The 27,288-nt window shown below is 40.0% G+C and overlaps 1 protein-coding gene across 3 annotated transcripts in view; it reads right to left on the bottom strand.

Moving 5' to 3' along the window:
- OSBPL8 (oxysterol binding protein like 8) overlaps positions 1-27,288 on the bottom strand; it is a 189,880-nt gene that overhangs the window by 125,460 nt on the left and 37,132 nt on the right. For all 3 annotated transcript variants that reach the window (XM_084646369.1, XM_084646370.1, XM_084646374.1), the window contains one exon: positions 1,083-1,191. In XM_084646369.1, the coding sequence (XP_084502495.1) occupies positions 1,083-1,124 (42 nt within the window). In that variant the 5' untranslated portion in view covers positions 1,125-1,191. Of the gene's footprint in view, positions 1-1,082; positions 1,192-27,288 lie in introns of those variants that run through there.

The raw sequence follows: 27,288 nt of genomic DNA, 5'->3' as shown, positions 1-27,288 counted from the left end.
TATTTCAGTTTTCAGTCATTGGGGTGTAAGATGATCATTTAATGATAGTAGATGTTAACACTCAAAAAATTAAAAGTTTTATAACTTTTAAAAATTCAAATTGTCAACATCACTTGTCAAAATATACAAAGTAAATATCTGTAAAATCAAATTCTAATGTCTCAAAGAGCATTTTTCTTACTTTGCCTATCTATACATTTATCAGCAGCAGCGATGGAAATATTTTTTGTCTGTTAGTGTTTGTATGACGAAATCTATGTTCAACATTTACCAGTAAAAATCTAGTTCTTCTAAGCCTGCTCATATATAAAGGCTTCAGCAGTTCATCTTCACTATTTTTACTTAAAAAGAAAAGGAGTACTTGTGGCACCTTAGAGACTAACAAATTTATTTGAGCATAAGCTTTCGTGCGCTACAGCTCACTTCATCGGATGCATCAAGTGAGCTGTAGCTCACAAAAGCTTATGCTCAAATAAATTGGTTAGTCTCTAAGGTGCCACAAGTATTCCTTTTCTTTTCACGGATACAGACTAACATGGCTGCTACTCTAAAACCTGTCACTATTTTACTTAGTATGTTAACATAGTTGTTTAAATATGGTAGCACCTATAGACCTCCACCAGTATTAGGGCCCCACAGTCCTAGGTGCAGTATGGAAGTTGACATGGTCCCTGCCCCATGAATCCCTACCATTCCTCCTACCCCTTATCTCATGAAGCAGCACGTCAGTTACCAATCACAGACTGGAAAAAGAAAGCTAGTCTGCCCTGCCCATATGCTGATCAGCAAGACTGACAGAAATGCCCTCTACTACCTTACCTCCCCTAACAGTGAGTACCAAGTCCAGGAATCAAACATTTCTTCCATGGTAGTGAAAAGTACTACTACAAGGTTACCAGGCAGGCCCTGCTTAACAAGTGTTGATACATGTCACCCCTGCTGATATGATATAAAATTTACTTTTAACACACAATGACAAATAAGTACCGGCAATTTAAGATAGAAACTCAAGATCAATGATCCTAAAAAACCCTCAACATTAATTTAGTTTGAATACGTTCAATCACCTTGACGTTACTCACCGAAGTTCTGTCGGGTTCCCCTTCAAATAAAACAGTCTCCATGTTGAAAGAGGCCTTGTCTCAGTATTTCTTTCAATTAGAGTTCCTCCATGCTGCAAACCTGCATATCCTGGAAGAGAACAAATCAATCATCAGTGGCTGAAATTAATTAACATTGCAACCAGATATCCCTAGTGTTCTTTAACAATAATACACTAGAGCAGTGTTCAACAAAAATAATGACTTAACTGCTACCATATGCCATTTATATCATATGTCCTCAAAGATTCCACATACTATCTGTACAAAGGGCCTACATTAAAGGAAAATTAAGGTTGCAAAGTGAAGCGTCCAAAACTCAAGAAATGATCACGTTAAAGTTGCCTATTTTGCACATGCGTTGTGATAGTCTTAAAATATAACATGTCATTTTCCCCACAGGATCCCACACATTCAAGACATAGAGCTGACAAAGGCCAGTGAATTAACAACAGTCAGTAAGCAAAAAGCAGATTCTTCTGTATCTTTTTACATCCTCTTAGTTCAATGTGTAGCTCCAGGCCTCAAATACTGAACAACATCCAAACCCTACATTGAACAAGGAATGGTTTTCTTTTACAAGCTTTTCTGTAGCACTCAATTTAGTCAGAAATTTTTATGAATTTTTAAGATCTCTCACCACAGTTTAAGTAGTAGTCTAAACAGAACTGAGGCACAGAGACTAAGCGACTTTGATACTTATGGTGCCATTTTTGGACAAGCTGGGGACTGGATCCATGTTTTTTAGCTTCCAGCCAAAAGACACACAGGATCATTCCACCCCTTCCTCAGGACCACTGCCTTATTCCCTATACATGATGCAATGTTTTGTATGGAACAAGGATAGGATGCTACGATACCACGCTTGTTCACATCACACTATAAAACCCTCAAAAACAGATATGAATTGCTCTAGACCTAAGTTCCCTGTAAGCTGCATGACCATGCAGCCACACAGCAGCCTATTTAGCGCCACGCAGGCGCTCAGGGAACCCACTCGGCGACCTGTCGCAGCCAGTGACCTGCCAGGGAAGAGGCACTCCTCCCCCGGCCCCAACCTAGCCTGGCCCCCAACCTGGCGCAGCCGGGGTGCCCCTCCACCGGCCCCAACTCTGCTGCAGCCTGACCCGGCCTGACCCCAGGTGCAGCCCTGCCCCGCCCTGGCACAGGCGACCCTTCCCCAGAACGAACCATCTACTGCCGCCAGGGAAGAGGCACCTATCCTGCAGGCCCAGGCCAGAGCTGCCACAGCATGGGGGGGCACCTCTCCCCTCCAGCCCAGGTGCTGCTGCTGCTGCAGCAGGGAGAGAGAAAGCCCCAGGGCACCGTCCTGCACCCCAAACCCCTCATCGCTGGATTCACCCCAGAGCCAGCACCCCCAGCTGCAGCCCACACACCCCTGCAACCAACCCTCTGCCCCACCGCTGAGCCCCTCATCCCTGGCCCCACCCTAGAGCCCACACCCCCAACCGGAGCCCTTGCACCCCTACATCGCACCCCTGAGCCCCCTTCCACACTCCAAACCCCTCAGCTCCACAGCCACAACATGAATTTTGTTATGCGCGCCAATATGGAGGTGATGTGTCACACATCACCGCCATATCGGCGCACATAACAAAATTCATTCCGCACATGGGTGGAAAAAATTAGAGGGAACACTGCTCTGGTCCCCCATTCACTGTTTAATGTACACAACAAATTGAGGCCAGGTGTGAGGGAGATAGATAGCGTACAAGATCATGTAATTTGAGACAGTATCAGTACGTCTATACACCAGGACAGAAATTCCACCATGAACAATTGTTTGGCAGAATCAGAACATTCCATAAAGTTTTTTTGTTTTAAAGTTGTATAACTACAGTATGCATTAGTTAAAATTCCTATACGAATTGTGTATAAAACTAACAGTTATTTTAATAAATCCAACACAATATTTAATCAGAGAAAATTTTAAAAGTAATGAAGGAAGGGCTTACTGTTGCCATTGCACTCATATCTTCTATTGTGGCTAGAAATTGCAAGACTAATGTTCTTTATTAGAGGATCACAGGATTGAGGATGATCTTACAAAAGTGGTGTAGTGATGTGCCATATAGTTGATTACTCAAGACAGTGTGGCAGCTTTATGTTTTGATGTTATTGTTTGAAGTATTGAAAATCTATACATAGTACTTGGCTAAAAACTTTTCCTTTAAAAGACACACTGTTCATATTTCCCACCACACACAGAAAGGTCACAAAGAGTCAACTCAAGGTGATGCAGAAGGCAAACAATTATTTTTAAAAAATTAACAAATAAAAGTAAAAACTCATTTTAAGTTACTTGGGGTGAAAAACAATTCATTGACAAATGAAGTATCTTTCAGCAGCTTCAGTTCCAGAAGTTACATATGTGCCAAAGCTGTCTCTTATACACAGTGTACAGGGAATTCAGATTAACAAAATACCAAAAATTAATTTTTCAAAAATGAATTGCCACTTTCCCCCAACAACTCCTTAGAAACATGAAAACAATTTTGTTCTTTACCATTTTTATCCCCACCTCCAGCTACCATTTTAGGCTGTTATTGTGTTATTCATCAGTACTAAGCTATCTGAAGATATTTAATCCACTAAAACACTAAAATGTTTAAAGTGATACAAAAATAATCAATTTTCCAGATTACATACATGTTCAAAGCAGTCTTTTCATATTCATAAATTTGTTAAAATATTTAATTATCCAACAACAACGGATGTCTGACTCAGAATGTACAGTTTTCATTTTAAAGCAAAAACTTTAGACAGGTTTTTGTGCTTCCTAGATTATCTTTGTATGTCTTTTTCAGTGAGTGTGAGATCAGGCTTTAGCGCACAATAATTACGTTCTCATCCTCTTCTCTGTGCACCCATCTTCCATGCCACTTCCTCTATAGTGGCACTAACAATAGCAGCAGTAAATTCTCCAACTCCCACCAACTTTATCTGCTCCCTGAGATCCGCAAAGGAGTCCGTGGGACTGAAACACACTTCTTAGCTGCCCACTGCCCTGTCTGTCTATAGCTACCCTGTGGGTCCCAGGTAGTGTGTGTTGGGGGAAGTTGTAGGGGAGAGCTCTTCTGTAGACCTTTGGAGACTCCTCCTTGGGTCCCGGAAAGCAGAAAAAGCCCAGACTTCCCAAGGATTTTGGGAAGTCTGGGGAGCAGAGGCAGTTAGGCCTGGGATAGTATATCCTCTTCCTTCCATTGCCCCTCAGGATTTTGATGTCGGAAGCAAGGCCAGAAATTCACCAAACAATGCAAGTGATTATACATTAAGTGTTGTCAAACGCGCACAGTCAACAAACTGAAAATACCGTAAAAGTTTCTTCTTCTAGTCTTTCAGTTATATCAATATGGCAAAGCACAGAACATTCAAAAATTCTAAGTTACAACCTACACGGCCAAATCATGAGATTTGCTTAAGAATCATGAGATTTTAAAAAAATGTATTTTGAGTCATTTGCCTCTGGCTTTTCAATCTTTAGGGTGCAGTTGGGTCACATTTTCAAGCTTTACTCCACAACCATGAGAACAATATATTAATATAAACAGCTTGTCACATAATAAAGTATATCAAGACCAGAGACAACAATGGTATATCAAGACCAGAGACAACAATGACAGCTGGCAACCTATTACAGTCCTCTTTGGAGTTACCTGTGACAGCAGTAGATATTTCAAGAGAGATTCTTTTGATTACCAGTGGGAAAATTCCACTAAGAGCTCCTTGGAGAAAAGGGAGAGCAGTCTATATTTACTGAGATGGATAAGGTAATGAAAACAATGAAGGGATTCTGATTTCACTCAAACTTACTGAAATGTCATCAGAACTCCCTGATTGTATACCGTATCAACTATTTTCTTTACCCTTCAAAAATGCTGCTTGGCCCAACTGTGGTCTCACATAGTAGGCCACTGTTATATAAAAAATAAAAGTTTGAAGCTTTCAAATTTTGCATCCACCACTTATTTTGGGTCCACAGAAGGTCTTCTGTAGGATTTGGTTTCAAAATGCTTATTTAAAATTACGTTTCCCAGACCTTAAGAAGAGCCTTGTGTAACCCCAAAAAGCTTATCTCCCTCACCCACAGAAGTTGGTCCAGTAAAAGACACTACCTGACCCACCTTGTCTCTCTAATATCCTGGCACTGTCGTGGTACAACAATGCTGCATATTTAAAAATATAATGTAATTGTTTTTTTCCCCCCAAGCAGCTCAACATATTTTAAAAAGTTAAATGATTTAAACCTCAGTCACCAGGTAAAATATATAAATATACATTCTACAGAGAGGCACAGGTTAAGTGCCTTAGCCAATGTCACATACAGGAAGTCTATGGCAGTGCAAGGAAGAGAGTTCCAAGATTTTCTGTCTCAAGAATATCTTTGTATATTTTAAATAAAATTTGTTCATACTCTGTGGATACGTCACTGATTTTGAGCTGCTTTGTAATTTATGTATACTGTATTTTGGCCTGGCAATTGAGGTGTTAATTGTATGACTATATACATTTAATAAGAGGCTGTTGGGAAAAGCAAGCAGGAAGGAAAATAATGGCTCAGGATAGCCACTTCTCAAACACTTCAGAATTGTTAAGGGACAATGCCACATCTATTAGCTTTGAGGATTTTACTCTGGCTCCAGCCAACTTACACGACTGGTTTTTGACCAGAATGGCCAAAGCCCAGGAATGGAAAAGAACAAAAAAAGAGAGCATTCTCAGTTTTAAAAAGGGACCCTCTCTCAAGAGAATGATGTAGGTGTTTTGGAGCACCAGGCTGAGACATTGGAAGCCTGTTGGAGATGTCTGAAGAAATTAGGCCTGCCAAGGACAACCAGCGGGGGATAAGCCTTTCGGTAAGAGACACGCACAGACTCTTAATATCCTTTCTAAAAGCTTTGCTATTACCCCAATAGTTCTGTTTTAAGAAGATTGTCGTCTTAAAAGTTACACCCTCTGGCGAGACTCCTCAAGGGAAGAGCCAGAGGTGCCCAAACATACAGCATAAGAACAGTTGTAGCCTTGGGATCAGTCTAGAGCAGTGGATCTCAAACTTTTTTACTGGCAACCCCTTTCACATTGTAAGCTTCTGAGTGCGACCCCCTAATAAATTAAACACACTGTTTAATATATTTAACACCACTATAAATGCTGGAGGCAAGTGGGGTTTGGGGTGTAGGTTGACAGCTCGTGACCCCCCATATAATGATCTCGTGACCCCCTGAGGGGTCCTGACCCCCAGTTTGAGAACCCCTGGTCTAGAGTGAGACATATCAGAGGAGTAGCCATGTTAGTCTGTATCCACAAAAACAGTGAGGAGTCCGGTGGCACCTTAAAGACTAACAGGTGAGTATATTTATACCTGCATCTGTAATTTTCATTCAATGTGTCTGAAAAAGTGGATTTTTAACCCACAAAAGCTTATGCCCAAATAAATCTGTTATCTTTAAGGTGCCACCGGTCTCTTCGTTGTTTTTCTAGAGTGAGAGAATTGCAAAATCCCACCACATGATAAGTAAAGGCATGATATGTTACATCTGAAGGACCAGAAAAGGAATGCGTGCAACCAGTCCTGTAACCATGACAGTACAATTGAAACAAATACTTGTATTTATATTGCATACACCCTTCCTTCATGTTAAAAGAAACCATCACTTAAGGTGCACTGATAGTCACACTGAAGATAGCAGTTAAGGGAAGGAATAGTTCAACACATGCAAATTTCTATATTTAGGGCTCTGCTCTCCAATGAAGCTAGAATGAACTTACACTTTATTGAAAAGCATTACATTTAGTAAGTTATTCTTAAAGGAAATTAAAGGTATTTTGACCAACCTAAAAGGCACACAAGGTAAACCAGCATTTTCAGTACCCTTTTGTGGATGGCCTACTTGCTAATCACAATGACAGTGAGGTCTTATGGAAGGGACTATTAAATATTAACTATTAACCTAAATAATAAACTTTTTTACCTATCAGGAATATTTGAATTATTTCTTGTATAAGTAAAATTTGCATTCTCAGACTCCAAAATGGCTCAACCATTATTCTGAAAACTATTAAACTGAAAACTGCTGCAGTTAGTTGTGACTATTTGGTCAGGAGCCCAATATATATCAGTTACAGCTGGACTCTCCAATTTCCCTCAAGTTACTATGATGTAATAAGAAACAGTGGGACTGGCAGATATATGTGTTGACTTAATGTAATTTAGACCTGTGTCATGGGTGTCAGTGACCTCTGCACTAGGTGACACGGTTCCCACAGGTCCTCTCCCACTGCTGCTGCTCCTTTCCAGTATGGTGCAATATGTAGTTTTTCTTGTTAATATTAAATTTAAGTTTAATTTCATTTCACACTATCCTACCCCACCTCACCCCAATTGTCATTTCTGTATTAAAATATGTAACAGCATTGCAGAGGCTCTAAGCGGGAAGACTGAGGTTTTGGCAGATGGGGCTTTGGACAGCCAGAAAGATGTAGGTGGTGGTTTTGTTTCCTGGGAATTTGGAACCGTGGGGAGAAGTGATGTATCACTTGTTCCACTTCTACGCAAAACAGGATAAAGAATTCTTCATTCGCCACACCAGCAAGATCCTGACAGTAACTAGCTTACATCCAACAATGGTGAAGTATTAGTCTGACGTTTCTGCCAAGATCAGAGAAGCAATGTCAACGTTTAAAGTATCCTCGGTTAGGATTCGGAGCCAGTATTCAATGGAGATAAGGAGCTCTGTTCACAACACCCAGAACTACTGTTCCAAGCTATTTGGTTTACACTCTGCACTGTTGGGTTATCTTCACAACTGCAAGGGCTATAGACTTGGGCTAAATGAAAGCTTAGGATTTTATAGCATAATTTTGCAAGAAAAAGAGAAAATTGGACAGCTGCATAATCACATTACACAGAGCCCTGCATATAAATTTCAGCCCTAGAATGCCTCCTTTACATTTTAAGGAGTCTGTTTATTGTTTTTAGTCTTCAAAACATACAAGCAATGAAGAATGGGTACACCAAACTGTTGCTGATGAAATAAGGTCTCAACAAGATAAAGGCTAGCAAAATAATTCTGCATAGTGACATCACCGAAGATTTTGCTATGTAGAAATTATTTGGTTTCTAAAAGCACAGATTGCAATTTCACATCATTAACACACGTACCTTAGACACAAAAAGCAATACACTATATTTTTACTAGGCAGTTTACTTATTCTGACAAGACCTGATTTTATGACCCTGCATATATTCTTAAGGATTTAGGATCTTATACCACCTTTCACGCTCCCCTACTCCTTAGTTAAGAAGAGCTAGGTTGAGAGACAGCTGGGAATAGTTGGCAGTCAGTTTATAATTTTAGAAGCTTGTGCATAAAAATTGTGTTGGGTGGATTTGTTGTAGTATCCCTCTTTTCTGTTCTCCCCTCCCCAGTAGGTCACTTTCCTTCAGACTGCAGGCTCTTTGGGGCATAGATTATATCTTGACATGAATCTGGACAGCATCTAGCACAATGGTACACTTGAGCACTATGGAAATATAAATATTAAATGAAGTCTAATACCAGTGACATTTATACAAACCACATTGCTCAATTGGCTTAAGTTCTGAATTCACTAATTTTCCATTGATGGATATATTGCTCTTTGTTGTACAGTTACATTTTATCAGAAAGAAAGAAATGATCATGCAAACCTAAAAATTCTGATTGCAATAATGCAAGTTTGTACAACTAAACAGTCCAACTGAAATCTAGTCTTGTCTCATTATTGTAACGAAACAGGATCTCCACCAAATCCGTAGTTTGACAGGAGTTATCAGGGAAAAATCCTGTTGATGGGACTTAGTCTTGAGAAAACACCCAGGTAATCCATAGGGACCATTTGCTTCAGTATGGTGTTGAATAGCAAACTGCTGGAAATATAAACTTTCAAATGTTGAAGTCATAAGATCTTAACACCTGTGGTCTAAAACAGGGGTTCTCAACCTTTTTCCTTCTGAGCCCCCAACCCCCACTCTATAAAAATTCCATGGCCTGTCTGTGCCACAATAACTGTTCTTCTGCATATAAAAGCTAGGGCCAGCGTTATCGGGTAGCAAGCAAGGCAATTGCCTGGGGCCCCACACCATAGGCAGCCCTGTGAAGCTAAGTTGCTCAAGCTCCGGCTTCAGCCCCAGGCGGTGGAACTTCGGCTTTCTGCCCTGGGCCCCAGCAAGTCTAATGCCAGCCATGCTTGGAGGACCCCCTGAAACCTGCTCATGGCCCCCCCAGTGGGCCCCAGAGAACTACTGGTCTAAAATATCAATCCCTTTTGCAGGAGAATGAGCATCACCCACAACATCCTATCAAATTTCAGTTCAGGTAAGCTTTACCCAAGTCCTTCCTGGCCTATTTTGTGTAGTGGTGCTGGGCATTTTTAACAGTCCTCAGGTTTCAGTCCGGGGGTGGCTACATTTTGGTGGTGGATGCAGTGATCCCTATGTATGGTATGCATACATACAAAACAAGTGTATAAATCTTCAAAACACTTGGAAGCTTGCACAGTGTAATATATAAAAAAACTTAACATTGTCCTAAATCAGTTAATTATTGCAGAATATACCATTACACATCTGACTAGGAGTGTTGAGCTTTGTGGTCTCCTGCTATACCTGTTAGCCTACAAAACCAACAGAGTACCATCTTCAAGGCACAGTATAGGGAGTAGGCATTTCTTAGTGAAAAATATTACTCAACATTGATCCCAATTTACAATACTAAACCAAGAACCCCTTTAAAATAGCATAGTCACATTTGTCTTCAATGACTAGTGCTGCAAAAGAGTTTACCATCCATATCTGCATTCTGAAAGAAGCTGGAGATTAATTAAGAAACAGTTCATTTGTACTGGAATCACACCGATGGTGGAAATGTAGCTAAAGCTACCAAAATAGTTTATACTTTGAAGACCTGGAGAGTCATGATAGCACTCCAAACATGCTTCCTACAGGAAATAGTTCTCACAATGTGGTTATCAACACACTCAGTTCTGTAGAGCCTGTGAAAGAATCTGAAATAACTTTGTTGACGTATATAAGAGACAGTGCCAAGAAAAAACACCAAAAAGGGCTCTCTAAAAAATTAGTTCAGGTCTAAGATGAGTAGGTGTAGATCCTAGTGTAAGAATAGTAGAGTTACAATTCAAAGTACAGAATAAGGAATTCAGACATTATAGATGACAAGACACTATTTTTTTTCAAGTCTGCACTAATAAGCAGAAAAACAAGGTGTATACTTCAATTTCTGCACTCCCTCTGATAATTCAAAATTGATAGGTTCTCAATAGCAATCCCATAATAGATATAAGGAAGTCAAAGGGAGAACTGAGGAAAGGCAACTGAGCCAGAGACTGGCAGGACTTGACAGCAAATGGAAGATTCTTGGAAAGCCAAGTATGTGGAAAGGACATCCACGAATGACCCCTTGACAAGCTTAAACACCTGAACTGAAGAATTCTCTCTTCAGTTTAAGGGTCTGCCACAGCATGGCAATAATAAAAACAAGAATTTTCTTGTATAATCACCCCCTCCCACAACGTACAATATAAACATCCAACAACACAACACATCACAATTTATTTTGTCAAGTTGCAGCACACACCCACAAAAATGCTCTCTTCTGCACTTGAGCTTCACCACCTGCCTTCGCATTTCCTTGATCTGTGGTTTTCCACAATGAGAAGTACATTTCTTGTATCCGTTTCTGTACTTCTGTTCTTAAAAAGGATAGAATGGAGAAGGAGAAGTGCACAACTGCTGTGCTGAGTCAGACGGGCTAAGTGCAAATATCCCTTCCAGGAGAAGATCTAGGCAAATGAGGATGTGTGAGGGGGTAAAAATAGATTTAAAAAAAAAAACAAGATTCAGATTTAATTTAATTTAAATTAAATTAAATACTGGTTTATTTTTTTTTAAAAAAAGGAAACCTGTTCAAAATTAAATTTGGAATTGAGGCCTAAATTTATTATAAATAGACATGTCTCTAATCACAGACATGAAGGTCGCTATCTTAAAACAAAAAAACTTCAAATCCAGACTCCAGCGAGAAACTGCTGAATTGGAATTCATTTGCAAATTGGATACTATTAATTTAGGCTTAAATAGAGACCGGGAGTGGCTATGTCATTATGCAAGGTAGCCTGTTTCCTCTTGTTTTTTCCTACCCCCCCCCCCCTAGATGTTCTGGTTTAACTTGGATTTAAACTTGAAGAGTGGTCAGTTTGGATGAGCTATTACCAGCAGGAGAGTGAGTTTGTGTGTGTATGGGGGTGGGGGGGATGTGAGAAAACCTGGATTTGTGCAGGAAATAGCCCAACTTGATTGTCATGCACATTGTGTAAAGAGTTGTCACTTTGGATGGGCTATCACCAGCAGGAGAGTGAATTTGTGTGGGGGGGTGGAGGGTGAGAAAACCTGGATTTGTGCTGGAAATGGCCCACCTGATGATCACTTTAGATAAGCTATTACCAGCAGGACAGTGGGGTGGGAGGAGGTATTGTTTCATATTCTCTGTGTATATATAAAGCCTGCTGCAGTTTCCACGATATGCATCTGAGGAAGTGAGCTGTAGCTCACGAAAGCTTATGCTCTAATAAATTGGTTAGTCTCTAAGGTGCCACAAGTACTCCTTTTCTTTTTGCGAATACAGACTAACACGGCTGTTACTCTGAAACCTAATACTAAGTAGTACATGTTTGCTGCTAATTTTTAAAGAAAGTCAAACCACTGAACTGGTGGAAGTCATGGGCTAAGCACATGGAACCAGCTTTGGCAGCATCTACTACAGGTGCAGAGAGATTACTTTTTTCATTTCAGTTCAATGAGTAGAGGGTATTCAGAGCTAAAAAACCAATCAGAAGTTGAAACAGGAAAGGCTATTTTCCTCTTCCAATCTATTAACAAAAACTAGGTATGAGAAGATGAGATTTACTAGTTCTAGTGCCTTGACAAACATGGCGACCACAAACAACAAGTTCAATTCACTAAGTGTAGATAATGCTTCCTTTGTTTAATAAATGCAAAACATGATTGACACATTTTTGATGTGCTGAATAAACACAGGAAAAATAAGCTTAATTAAAAAAATTAAGTGCTGTTTTTGTGCACTGACTTTGAATTTCTATCCAAAGAGAGTTTGACACAAATCACAAGTTAATTATTTAGTAAGAAATGAAACATTCACAGTTTTCTAACATAAAAAAGGTAATAAGCCATCTGAATAAGTAAAGCTATAGAAATGCTTAAATGTCTACAGATATAATGTATCCTCTTCTTTAGCAAAAATCAAGCTTCATATTTAGCATAAAGATTATACTTTGTTGCAATCAACATGTTTTAATAGTTACCAACCAATGAGAATCAACCCTTCTTTAGGAAACTAAAAAAGTACAAATGTAAAACACAATTAAATCACTCCCACAGTATTCTTGCCAGCAAGTTAAAGTAGTATGGGCTAGATGAATAGACTATAAGGTGGATAGAAAGCTGGCTAGATTGTCAGGCTCAACAGGTAGTGATCAATGGCTCCATGTCTACTTGGCAGCCGGTATCAAGCGGAGTGCGCCAAGGGTCAGTCCTCGGGCCAGTTTTGTTCAGTATCTTCATTAATGATCTGGACGATGGCATGGATTGCACCCTCAGCAAGTCTGCAATTACACTAAACTGGGAGGAGAGGTAGATACGCTGGAGGGGAGGGATAGGATACAGAGGGACCTAGACAAATTAGAGGATTGGGCCAAAAGAAATCTGATGAGGTTCAACAAGGACAAGTGCAGAGTCCTGCACTTAGGACGGAAGAATCCCATGCACCGCTACAGACTAGGGACCAAATGGTTCGGCAGCAGTTCTGCAGAAAAGAACCTAGGGGTTACAGTGGACGAGAAGCTGGATATGAGTCAACAGTGTGCCCTTGTTGCCAAGAAGGCCAATGGCATGTTGGGCTGTATAAGTAGGGGCATTGCCAGCAGATTGAAGGACGTGATTGTTCCCCTCTATTTGACATTGGTGAGGCCTCATCTGGAGTACTGTGTCCAGTTTTGGGCCCCACACTACAAGAAGGATGTGGAAAAATTGTAAGCTTCCAGAGGAGGGCAACAAAAATGATTAGGGGACTGGAACATGACTTATGAGGAGAGGCTGAGGGAAAGGGAATTGGTTAGTCTGTGGAAGAGAAGAATGAGGGGGGATTTGATAGCTGCTTTCAACTACCTGAAAGGGGGTTCCAAAGAGGATGGATCTAGACTGTTCTCAGTGGTAGCAGATGACAGAACGAGGAGTAATGGTCTCAAGTTGCAGTGGGGGAGGTTTAGGTTGGATATTAGGAAAAAACTTTTTCCACCAGGAGGGTGATGAAGCACTGGAATGATTACCTAGAAAAGTGGTGGAATCTCCTTCCTTAGAAGTTTTTAAGGTCAGGCTTGACAAAGCCCTGGCTGGGATGATTTAGTTGGGGACTGGTCCTGCTTTGAGCAGGGGGTTGGACTAGATGGCCTCCTGAGGTCCCTGTCAACCCTGATATTCTATGATTCTATGAATAATTTAAATCAAGGTTTCCTGCTTGCTGATTTAAATCATGACTAAAATTAGTGATTTAAAAATCATTTTGATTTAAGTCAATGCATCCAGGGAAAGGAGTAGGTATCAGGCTCTCTATTGACTGTAACCATTCGGGTGAGGGGGGACACAAGGGTTGCCAGGGGCTAAAGGGTCACACAATCTGTGGGGATGAACTCTGCTCCTTCAAATTTGCTAATAATTCATGCATCTGTAAGACCGTAGTATGTAGGGGCATATTTATAGGATTTCTTTGTCCATCTGGACAGTGATTTGGAATGCCTGATAACTTGAATTCAGATCCTTCCCCTCAAAGAGAAATATGTGAAAAACCTTGATCCAGACCAGACTTGCCATGATAGGGGCATGGTCTAGATAATTCACTCAGTCCTTTGCAAAGGCAGGTAACCAACAAGTGCAGAAAAGCACTATGATCTTTTGGTCAAGTGACTGCTACTTTATTAAACTTTTACTTTAAGCAAGATCTCTTACTTTTCTACCAGGATAGGCTGCTTAAAGGAGGAACAATGGGACAGCCAATATCATCCAAACCTATTGAAGGCCTTCCCCCACTTTGGATACACAACTTTCAAGTAACCTTAAAGCATGCCAGGACTATCAAGTCCACTTAAAGGCAAGACCAAAGGTCTTGGCCTCCAAACCTATTTCTGGGAGCTGTCTTATGCAGGTTTTTTGACAAGTGCATGGGCTTTCCTGCCAATCCAAACCCCTTCTCAAATGAAGGTGTCTAATTCACAGGAAAGGCGCATCACTTCAGCTATACCTCTGCAGGGTAATTTTAATTAGGGCCCAGACTAACGTTTGAATAGTGACATTAAATTTTCTCATGGTTTTTGCATATTTAAGAACAAACAAAAGGGCACTTGTGAGACTTCACAGAGCATGGTCTGAGTTCAAAAGGAGTTCTACTGCTTTGTTAATGAGGAGATAGAGAAAACGGAGACTGCTTTAAGACCGTTAGGATCTGGCCTTCATATTTAAATCTAATACATTATTTCTATAATTGATTAGGATACCTTGAGTTTTCAGCTCTTCACAGTTTTGGAGTTTAATACTGTGTTCTACTGCACCTAGTTTGCTAGATTCAACTTTCCAAAATTTGCCGACTTGAAATGTGATCTTGCACTAATGTATTCCATGAACTTCTTCCTAATTACATTGATCTCAGGTAGTGTGTGATTGCCAGCCGTCTCTATTATTCATGTTTTTGTTTTTATCTTGTGAGAAATAGGTTCAGGATGACTTCTTCTGTAGCTGTATTCTTTATTTTCTGAATAAAAAAAGCCTCTTCTGCAACTTAGAAAGCCCACATATCCATTTTTAGCTGCATATTTTAGCAAGCAGATGTCTGCTTTTGAGCTCCCTAATAGTTTGTACACACATGTTCAGGATCACTTTATCTCAATCTTAGAGAATAGGAGAAAGAGATAAAGATAAAGTCTAGTAGACTTACCAGCACAAATAAACTGCTGAATATGAATCTTGATAGGCAAGCCTGCACACAAAGAGTAAATAGAAGACTTCCTCTTCCTCCCTCCAGCCACCACTCCCCCAAACTTTGTATCATCTGCAAATGTTATCAGAAATGATATTATATGTTTTCTTCCATGTCATTCATTAGCATTGGGCCAAGAACCTATCCGTCTGGGACCCCACTACCTGTTTGATGATTCCCTATTTACAGTCATTCTGAGATCTGGTCTGTTAATTTGTTTTCAATCCATTTAATGTACACTGATTTTGTATTCTAGTTTTTAATCTAAACATCCTGCAGTACCAAGTCAAATGCCTTACAGAGGTCTATGTATGTTAGATCATCACAGTGACCTTCATCAAACTTGCAATATCATCTAAATAAAGATATCTTGTCAAACTAACTTGATATATTTTCCATAAGTCTATGTTTATTGGATAATATAACTAATGCCACTTTTAATTCTTAATTAATCAAGGCCCATATCAGTCATTCCATTATCATGGATGTCAGGCTGACAGCCCTATGATTATCCCATTTGCCCTTTTTAAATAATGGCGCCAGATTATCTTCTTTCTAGTCTTCTGGAATTTTTTCCGTGTTCTAAAAGTTATTGGAAAGTAAAAAAAAAAAAAAAAAAAAAAACCCTAACAGTCCACTGAGCTTCTCAGCCCGCTCTTTTAAACTGTTGGATGCAATTTATCTGGACCTGCTGGTTTAAAAATGTCTAATTTTAGTAGCTTCTGTTAAACATCCTTGAGTTACTTAAAATGTGTCAGTTTCATTACTGACACCATTTGCATTCAAGAGTTAGATTAATTTTTTTTTTTTTTTAAGTTTTGCGTTCTTATTGGCATTCTGGTTTTTAAGCCTTTAGAGTTCAAATTTTCAAGCTTTTCTCTAAAACCACAAGGACAAGAAACAAAACTTTCCTTAAAATAAAAGCAGCCTCTCGTAATTACCCCACTACAGGAGTTGGCACTGAAAAAAAACTCCTAAACTTTCAGAGATTATGATAAAAATAGTGAGAATTGTCAATACTGCAGTTTCCAAGAGCTCTCAGCAAATGTAAGTTACAAAAGTTTGCTGATTTCATCCACAAGCTTTGCTTTTTACAGGAATAGATTCATACAGCTAATAAGAGATTAATGTTAAACTGATGAACGGATTTTTCTTCTCAAGACCACTCTGAGGGCCACATCAATTATGATTTACTGGACAAGAGTAGCTTGTGAGGCTTAATTCATTAGTATTAGAAATTCCAGAGGCTCCCATCAAAGGATCTCAAAAGTACTAGAGTGTATTGCACTTGGTGTGATAATTTTCTAGTTAACATGTGTTAATATGATGGGTGCTAAAACTTGAGGCAAAACACAAAAAATAAAAAATAAATGATAAATAAAGGGGAACTGCAACAGACCCATACCCTCTTCACCGAGATTGAAATAAGGTTGTCATGAAAAGTTTCTGTACAAACTCTTAGGGAGCTCAAACTCAGACAGCTACTTGATAAAATATGCAGCTAAAAATAGATCAATGGGTTTTCTAAATTATGAAAGAGGCAATTTTATATCCAGAAAGTAAAGAATAAAACCACAGAAGACTTCCTGAATCTACTTCTTAAAGATAAGAACTATAACATGAATAATAGAGAGAGCTGGTAACCACAAGCTACCTGAAGTCAACATAATTAACAAGTTCATGGAATGCTTCAGTACAAGATTATATTTTGAGTCAGGAAATTTTGGAAAATTGTATCTAACAAGCTAGGTGCAACATAAAGCAATATTAAAAACCCAAACATTGAAGATCTGGAAACCCAAGATATCATAACTAAATGTAGAAATAAAATATTTACTTTTAGGTAAAGTATCTTCTACTAGTAAATTTAGTTTCTATAATGTTAACGGTGTGATTTATCAACCTAAAAAGTGACAAGGAATTCGGAGTTGCCAAAGTAGCTTTTAAAAGAATGGTGGTTGGGAGGAAAGCTCAAATATCAGAAGTAAATCTATACTGGAAATAGAAGAGTGGAGAGTAAACCAGACCAGAGTCAATCAATACTGTGGGCATTCTAGGTAATAAAAAGCATATTGTAGATAGAGCTGATAGCACCACCTATTAAGGTTGCCCGACACCTCCTATTGCAAGACCCTGTTTTCAGCTGCTTATAAGTTTGACAAACTCTAACCATTGAGGCTGAATTTTTCCATCCAGCTTACTTGGCTCAGGCAGAATTGGTTTGGCAAAAAACTCAGCCAAAATGGTTCAGCCATTTCCAAGAACAAAGGCTAGAGAAAAAACTACAGGTAAGTGTTAAAGTTCCAGTGACCTGTTCTTTAAAAAGATATAGCACTGCCCATGTCCTTTGGAGCAAGGACTTGAAATTTTACCTTTATGTCAGGGATGGTCCATTTGCCAAACCTGTGAAAGTCTGCCCAAGTTACAGTTTGCACATGCTCAACAGAGACTTGCTAAAGCTTATCTAAAATTGCTGAAAATATAGCCTCACTAAGCATGCCTGAGCCTCTCCGCTCATATGCGAGACTAGACTGACTGCATATGCTTCAACCAAGGGCTACAGGGGCAAAGCCAGACTTTCCCTCTAATGACTGTTCCCAGCTTCTCCAGGCTGGGTAGGAGCCCAGCATGGCAGCCGACCAGATTCTGGTGCAGATCTCCCCTCCAGAGACAAGAAGCCCTGGGCAGCTGGGAGCAGGAAGGTGATAAGCCCAGAGTGCATCTGGGCTCCCAGCAGGAAGCTGCACGGAGCTGAGAGCCCTGGCTGTTAGCTCCTCCACTGCCCCTCTTCAGTCAGTGGAAGCGCTCCTGGTAAGGATGCGCACCATGGACAGAAGGAGGGTAATGAGGACATCAGCCACCACAGTAATTACTGTAGTTGCTGTCAGTCGACCTAACATAGGCCAATTTAAGATTGTTGTGTAGACATGCCCTTAGTGACACTGAGTTCAAATGCCCCTTTTATTCCCAAGACCCTTTTAACCCTGCCTATTTCTTCCTTGCCCCCCTCCCCGCAAAAGGACTATCCCAAACAGAATTCTGATGCATAAAGGATGAAGTACCAGAGACTCTGAAATCCACTAAGGACTTGACTATTGTTATTGATTTTACATGGAAGGTGCTCAGGCATTACAGTAAGGGGCAGCACTATAAAAAACTAAGATAAGCAGCATTAAAATTAGGAGATCATGAAAAATGTATAAATGTAACTGCTAACAATAATACATTAATAGACACTTACAAAAAATAATATGTGTAGTTTATTTACTTCACATCTACCATCTTTAATTTTATCAATACCCAGAGCAGTACCAGGAAATGGTATTACCTTTGCTCCCTACTCAATTTTTAAAATACAGTCAGCTATGTTGGCATTGACTCATCAGTAAACCAACCTTATTTCTCGAATAAAATGTCGCCCATAATCTGAATATCTAAAGAATAATGGAACTTTTAGCAATAACCATCAAGAGTTTATAATGCAACCCATCATGGCAAATTTAGTTTCAGACTTGTAAGTTCAGCATACGAGGAAACACAGTACATGCAATATACCAATGAAATTCTTGGAAAGTCTGAGATACCCTATCACTTGAAACATCAATTCAAACTGGCATGAAAAGATCCCTTTCAAATGGACTGAAAACTGGGTAAAGTTATTGTTACTCAAATTCAAGAAAAGTAGCTGCCCTTTATTCTGAAAAGTGTACCTCACAGGAAATTCCTAGCCATTGCTGTGTAAGTTCTGGGGGCATCCCCTTGTATTTTCCAAACCGGATGAAACCAGTAATTTTTTGAAGCAACATGCAGATGAGGCTAATTCTTTTTTTTTTTTACCTTGAAAATGCAAGTTTAGTAAAATCTTATTATCCGTGGTTATTTTCTTTCTAGACATAGGAAGGATTTTCTAAAAAGCTACATATCTGCAAGACTATGTGTTCCTTTGCTGATAATCATGGACTGCAGTAACCTTTTTGCTTGGTGATCTTTAAACCACTATAGGTTTACAGCAGAGGTGGGCAAATTACGGCCCACGGGACTGTCCTGCCCAGCCCCTGAGCTCCCAGCCAGGGAGGCTAGCCCCCCGGTCCCCGCAGTCCCCCCTCCCTCGCAGCCTCAGCACATCATGAGAGCACAAGGGGGCTGCACTGCGGGGGCAGGGGAGAGCAGGAAGGGAGGCTCACCCGCAGCCTCAGGGGAGCAGGTGGGCGGTGTGGGTGGCGGGAGCGCAGCGAACACGGGCGGAGGACTCAGGAGGAGCACCAGGCATCCATGCAGCCGGCCAGAGAGAAGCGGCGCTTTGACGGGGAAACCACCACTTCTCTCCGGCTGAACAGCTGCCTGGCTGCCCCTGCTCCTCCTGTGTCCTCCGCCCACCTTCGCCTCATTCTGAAAGGGGCTTAAGGGCTGGGAGAGGTTCCATGGGGGGGGTCCCGGGGGGCCTGTTAGGGGGCAGGGGTGTGGATAGGGGTCGGGGCAGTAAGGGAGCAGGCGAGGTTGGATGGGGGTGGGATCTAGGGGCGGTTAGGGGCAGGGAACCCCAGGAGGGGGCGGTCAGGGTACAAGCAGTGGGGGGGGTTGGATAGGTCGGGGGTCCTGAGGGGGGCACTCAGGGGGTGGAAAGTGGGAGTGGCAGATAGGGTTAGAGTTTGGGGAGGCACAGCCTTCCCTACCCGGCCCTCCATACCGTTTTGGAACCCCGATGTGGCCCTCAGACCAAAAAGTTTGCCCACCCCTGGTTTACAGTGTCATTCTTTCCCATCTTGTGGAAAGCATTAAACATTGTAATGAAAGAATGATAGTACCTTGTCTGCACCAAATGCTTAGGCAGGCACTGAGTGGAACCTACCATAGATATTAATATCTTGTAATGCTAGTACTGTGTACACAAGTTAAATTTCATACAGGCTGTTTGGAAACGTTATGACCTTAATGCTCTTTCCTTTAATGGCTAACAAATGTTCAAAAAAGTCCTGCCACCTCTGCCCCTGGAACTCCACCCTGGAACACTGGGACTAAGTCCTGATTTAGAGTGTCACACTTTTTCCACCCACTCTTGGTTATTTTTAAATAAGACTTTGAAAGTGGGAAAATTCTAATGATGTGACCAAACATTTACCACAAATTGTTGCTACCTATGTTATCAATAAATGGTTAACACAATTTTCATTCAAAATAGGAGCCTTCATTTGACTCCAGCAGCACTTTGAAATTTCTTTCCCAACTCTTTTGTAGTATTACTACAATAAATAAGTAAATCAGAAAGTTTATTTCTCTACCTAGTTAATTCATTTTCACCTAGAGAACGATTAGCATGAGAAGTTAAGATGTTCCTGTCAATATCTCAAGGCAAGAAAATCATCTGTATTTTGATGGATAAAGACCAATTAATATTTCCTTTAGTTTCTTATCGTGATAGGTTTGTGAGCCATCTGTAAGTAATACAACACTGATGAGAAGCTAATGCAAGTAAGGGGCCAAGCAAAACAGAAGAAAATATAGTTGTTTCAGCCAAATTCCTCAAACAAAGGAAGTTAAGTTAACAATGGTGTTTCCACAGACAGGATGGATAAGTGCAAGAATAGGTTCTTTCAATTTCTAATGCCAGAGTAGAATTAGCAGTTCTAAGAAGAGATACTAAATACAGATTTGAAATTTCCTTTGCACGTAACATTTACCAAAACAAAACCAATCCTATTCTTTTTAAATGAACACTTTTTTCCCCTTCTCCTTTGACTGACATTGCTGTGGAATGTAGAGTGAAAGCATAAAAGGAAAAAGGAAGAACAGGAGTACTTGGGGCACCTTAGAGACTAACAAATTTATCTGAGCATAAGCTTTCGTGGAAGTGAGCTGTAGCCCACGAAAGCTTATGCTCAAATAAATTTGTTAGTCTGTATCCGCAAAAAGAACAGGAGTACTTGGGGCACCTTAGAGACTAATACGGCTGCTACTCTGAAACCTGTCATAAAAGGAAAGAGGCAGCACTTTTACTATTCTAAGCCTGTGAATAGAAGCCTGTAATAGTACTACTATCAGATTCAATTCACTAAAATGAAAAAAACATCTGAGAGAAAGGACACTGAGAAAACAATTCAACAGCTTTTAATGAACCAGTAGACAATGCTCCCAGTTATGACACTGTGTCAAAATATCTGCCAGAACAACAGATGCAAAACTGGTAGACATATCTCCACTGCTACAAAGATCAGCACCCCCACAACACATCTTTCAAGAACCAGGAGTCATGCCCATGCCTATTCAACTTGTGGCATACCTCAGCCAGTGCATTAAATGCCCCAATAGCAACTGTGTGGGTGAAATCAGACGAGCACTTACGCTCTCAAATGAACTCACACAGGAAAATAATAAAAGACAAAAACACCTTATCACCTATGGGTGAATACTTTTTACAAAGTAATCATTACTAAAGTAGCATAAAACTTAGGTTGACTTACAGCTGTAGTGTAGGCCGGCCCTCAGAAGGACATCATTGCATTACTTCAGACGGTGTATAATTGTTGCCAAAGTTTCAGTTTACCAATAAAGATGTTCCCACTTTCTCTTTATCATGTGTAGTAGAAAGAGAGAACCTGAAGCATGGGGCCTGGTACAAGGCCTAAGGCCCAAACTAAAGTCAGGCCCTGCTGATATAAAGCAAAGATAGCAAGAGTCGGTATATGGACTTGGCAAGAACAGAGCTGGCATCGCAAAAACACAAGCACTCCTAGGCATGAAGCATTCACATAAACACATTCTTAAAAGGGTGGTACCAAACACCGCAATACAAAGTTATTGTATAAATACACTTCCTGATGATGATACAGGGACACACTGACTCCTCCTAAAGATAAGGTTAGGATGAGAGGGTGACAGATAGAGATATTTTGATCAAAGCAACAAGTACAATGTAAAGGGTGGGAACTAATCAAGTCAGAGTGGCCATTTGTAACTTGTTCGTAACAGTGTATAAAAGAGTGGTCGCAGAATGAGTGTCTTTGTCCAGCCTAGGGGGGAAGCGGAAGATCCCGCAGCTCACTGAGCTGAGTCCATTGTCACAAGCATGCCTCTAGAGTCTGCTGGGTGCAAGCAAAATGCTTTGTCGGCAATAAACGTGGCCGAGCACCTTCACCACTGAACCGAGTTTGTGGTCTTTCTAGACAATTTAATCAAGGTCTGCTGAGCTAGCTACCTGGCCAGAGTTGGAACAGCACACAGAGAGAACACACACATGCAGCCAACAACTAACATCATCATGCACAGCTTGCTGTAATTGAAAATATTTAGGATGAAAAGGTAATGCAAGTTAAAAACACAGAGAAAGGCTTAGAAATCTAAATTAACCTTATTTAATCTATGAATGCATATTAACCAAGGGATTAAAAAAAAAACAAAAAACAAACACTACATGTTAGCAACATACTGACTTTGCAATAAAATACAATTTAGTTGGGAATTCATAGATTATAAAGCCAGAAGGGACCACTGTGCTCATATAGACCCATTAAAGTTTGTCTTTAATGTGTGCAATGCAGCAGCTTCTTCCTGTTGTAGATTAAAAATATGATGACGTGAGAAATAGCAGGCTTTGAAGTTGGAATTCTCTGCAGATATTGTGGAAATTGCCTTCCAGCACTCTCAGAACAAAAACAGATTCCCACAGTAGATGAAAAAGAACAGAAATCAAATACCATAAAAGTACAATAGGAAAAAAACCAAGAAAATGTGACTAACGGTTACAAATGTAAAGTGACCTTGCCAGCCTTTAGCATCATGGATTATTAAATCAAAAGATTTAGACCATCCAATTTCCGCCATGTTTTGCTAAACTTACAATTACACTTTGCTTGCCTAGTTAAAATTTCACTTCTAGGTTCTTGTATACTAGCACAATGCTCCACTGTTTGCAATTCAAATAGGAATGTTTACAGACTTTTTAAAAGTATCATGAGCAAACATTTCTTCTAAGCTTTGTAAAGGTTTAACAAGACCTACATTTTTAGCCTGAATTACCCAAGCCTGTCCTTTTTAAGGCTACTGCATCATCCTTTATACAACCAATACGCAGAAGAATCATAGGAATTTCAGATCCACGTGTCGAGTCATGCTGTAACCTACGCACTTCGGCATTTAAATTTAACTGGTTGAATCAAGAATGTTTCACTTTCATTTGGCCAACTGAAGTAGTCATAAATATTATTGTAATACAGGCCTCCCTAGTGTCCTGATATGACACACACATTGGGCAGCCCTGTCATACCTCTCCACATCTCCACTGGGTAAGAGATACACACAAACCCCTTTTGGCACATGAAAAGGTACTCTTGGCTGTGCGCCAAGAGACTATAGTTTTGGTCACATCTCTTCCAGTGACTAGTGTTAAGGGTTGTGAACTGCACAGATCTATTATAGACAGGGCCCTACCAAACTCACTGTCCATTCTGGTCAATTTCACGGTCATTGGATTTTTTAAAAATCATACATTTCATGATTTCACCTATTTAAATCTGAAATCTCACAGTGTTGTAATTGTAGGGGTCCTGACCCGAAAAGGAGTTGTGGGTGGATCTCAAGGGTATTGAGGGGGGGGGGGGGTTGTGGTACTGCTACCTTTCCATCTGTGCTGCTGCCGCTGGTGGCAGCACTGCCTTCGGAGCTGGGCAGCTGGAGAGCAGTAGCAGCTGCTGGCCAGGAGCTCAGCTCTTCCAGCAGCAGCACAAAAGAAAGAATGGCATAATATACTATTGCCACCCTTACTTCTGTGCTGCTGCCTGCAGAGCTGGGCCCGCAATCAGCAGCCGCTGCCCTCCAGCTGCCCAGCTCTGAAGGCAGTGCTGAAGTAAGGATAGCAATACCACAACCTACCTAAAATAACTTTGTGAGTCCCCTGCAACTCCCTTTTGGGTCAGGACCCCCAATTTGAGATCACTGGTATCTCCAGTGAAATCTGTATAGTATAGGGTAAAAGCACACAAAAGACCAGTTTTCACGGAAGGGGAGACCAGATTTCACAGTCCGTGACGTGTTTTTCATGGCCGAGAATTTGGTAGGGGCTTAATTATAGGCCAAGTGTTCATATCCCTAACCCTAGGAGAAAAGCCGTCATTTACTCTCTTTTTTATATAAAAGAGTATCAGAAGTTGCTCAAAAGATAATTTTAGGCAGAACTGGGAAAAGACTCAGGCCTCTAACAGATCAGAGCCAAGTTTGTGCCAAATCTGTGTAGCTCTTTCATTTCAAAAGGCTATGAACTTTGCTATCTTCTGTAACCACTGGGACACATTCTGCTCCCAAAGCCTAGAGTAGATATACTCCAGTTCAAAAGAAGTTATTTTGGGGAAGTTCAATGGCCTGTGTTATACAGGAAGTCAGACTAGATGATCACAATTGTCCCTTCTGGTGTTGGAATCTATCGTAGAGAGACCAGGAATCCCAATACCAAAGCATTCCACTATTCATTGGCAACGTGTATTTAACGTCCCCCACTAAGGACTGATACAGAAATGTAGACTATTATTCTCTGTTACCAGTTAATCACTTAGCTCAAGTGGAAAAGTGTGCACTGTGAATCTGAAGATCCTCTGCTCACAACCTGCTGAACATTCACAGAGGGAGATAAAAAAAATAGTATGATCACTTAATGGAAGACTAGCAAAATGCAAACATACATGAGGGTATAAAGTTGCATGAGAACCTTAATTCTGACATTTCCTAACTTTTGACACCTTGGCTTTGCAAGCTTGGGAAATTGTACAATTTTTTTTTTTTTTTAATGTGACAAATCTACATGAAGACCATGGAGCCTCAGGCACAGCACAAGTTTATTTTTCCCCAGTGAAATGTAGCATTATATAATTACAAAAGGCAAGAATAGGTCTAAAAGGAGCCTCTTTCAATTCTCAAATTGTGCAGTTTTTAGCCTTCCTTGGCAGATCTTTTTAAGCATTCATAAAAGGAGAACTGCCATTTCTTCCTTTACTTATACCATTGTCTCATTCCTCTACAATACTCTGCATTACAAACAGAGAGAAATTCCTGGATTTTGTTAAACTTAAAAGATAACACTCCCTTTTTGTATTTACTGCATAAATTTGATACTAGCTTAAAGTTATTCTATGCATCTAATATTGCTACCATAACTAATAAGTTTGTCATGGTTTTATGCTTTCATTTACATACATCATAATTTGCATTTTTATTTTAAAATATCTGGCATTTAGAGATCAAGTAAAGTGCATCAGTCCTTTACAGTAAGGAGTGGAAGTTAGCAACCATTCAACTCTGGTATTAGCAACATCTTCAACATGCTTCTAAATCCAGTTAAGTGGATTGCTAGGACCATGGGTTTTCAAACTTTGCTATGCGAAGCTTCTCTGTCCTTGTGCATATTACATCTCTTACTCAATTTGGCAAATCTCACATGCCAAGCATCTAATATGTTCTATTAGTTTTCCCTTTCTTCTCAATTGTGCTATGAATGCATAGAATCTAGTGATTATGAACCATGGTATGTAAGTCAGACTTAGAAAGCACAAAAATACAGTGTTCTAGATCTTCCAAAGGCAACCACTTATTTTGGGTGTCCAATCTGAAACACCTTATAAAGGCCTGATTTTCCAGGAGTTTCTGAGCACCCATGCTCTGAAATTAAGACTCCTTTTTAGATGTCTGTATTGGAAACCCAAAATATCAGTAGTCACTTTTGAAAATGTAGGATAGTAAAGTTAATCCTGACATTTTGTATCCAGTTTGAGTTTTTTCATTTTTTAAATGGAATCAGTATAGGCAGTGTGACTGTGAACCTTTAGAACATAAGCTCTTGCAGGACAACTTTGTAAAGTTTTATGGCCAGATTTTTAGAGGTGCAAAAAACACACTCACAACTGCCACTGACTTTAAAATATTCTCTGTACATTGAAGTTAGGGTATATTAACTTCAGTGGAAGCTACTGGAGCTGAGCACCCCTTAAAAAAAAAAAAAAGCAGTCCACAAGCTCTCAAAATAATCTATTAAACATGTAAAGCCCAGGGTTTGAGGATTTTGAGTCTGTTTTTTGTTAGTTTTGCAGCCCTGAGTGAAATTAAGTTGTTTGACCAATCATGCCAAAATACATAATGTTAAGTCATATTTTCAAATGTTAATATAATGGCTTCCATTACTCCTGTAGGATCCATGATTAACTTGTTCTTTACCATAATGCAGGAGTTCATAATGCAGGAATGTCAAATTCTTAGCCCAAGATGGATTTTTCCTAAAACATTATATTCCATAGGAAATGCATCCCAATTTCAATATAGTATTTTATCATTCTATTCTATTTTATCATTCTTTAACAAATTCTGAGCAGTCATTTGAGACCCTAAGAAAAGCAATTTTACTCCTATCTGATGTTATTTTTTAACTAGAGCCAATAACCTGGAAGAAAAATTACACTCAATTAAAAAAAAACGTAATTTAACAGCACCCTTTTTAATCTTTCTGCAAGAACTGAAATCACTTCTGTCAAGGTTCCTTCCCCACTCTGAACTCTAGGGTGCAGATGTGGGGACCTGCATGAAAGACCCCCTAAGCTTATTTTTACCAGCTTAGGTTAAAACTTCCCCAAGCTACAAACTATTTTACCTTTTGCCCTGGGACTTTATTGCTGCCACCACCAAGTGTCTAACAGATATATAACAGGGAAAGAGCCCGCTTGGAAAAGTCTTTCCCTGCAAAATCCTCCCCAAACCCTACACCCCCTTTCCTGGGGAAGGCTTGATAAAAATCCTCACCAATTTGCATAAGTGAACACAGACTCAAACCCTTGGATCTTAAGAACAATGAAAAAGCAATCAGGTTCTTAAAAGAAGAATTTTAACTGAAGAAAAAAAATAAAAGAATCACCTCTGTAAAATCAGGATGGTAAATACCTTACAGGGTAATCAGGTTCAAAACACAGAGAATCCTTCTAGGAAAAACCTTAAGTTACAAAAAGATACAAAAACAGGAATATACATTCCATTCAGCACAGCTTATTTTACCAGTCATTTAAACAAAACAGAATCTAACACATATCTAGCTAGAT

The sequence above is a fragment of the Lepidochelys olivacea genome (genome assembly GCF_965140295.1).
Source record: "Lepidochelys olivacea isolate rLepOli2 genome assembly, chromosome: 1".
Lineage (NCBI taxonomy): Eukaryota > Metazoa > Chordata > Testudines > Cheloniidae > Lepidochelys > Lepidochelys olivacea.
Note: the sequence above shows the minus strand (reverse complement) of the source record. Positions and strands in the feature narration are given on the sequence as shown.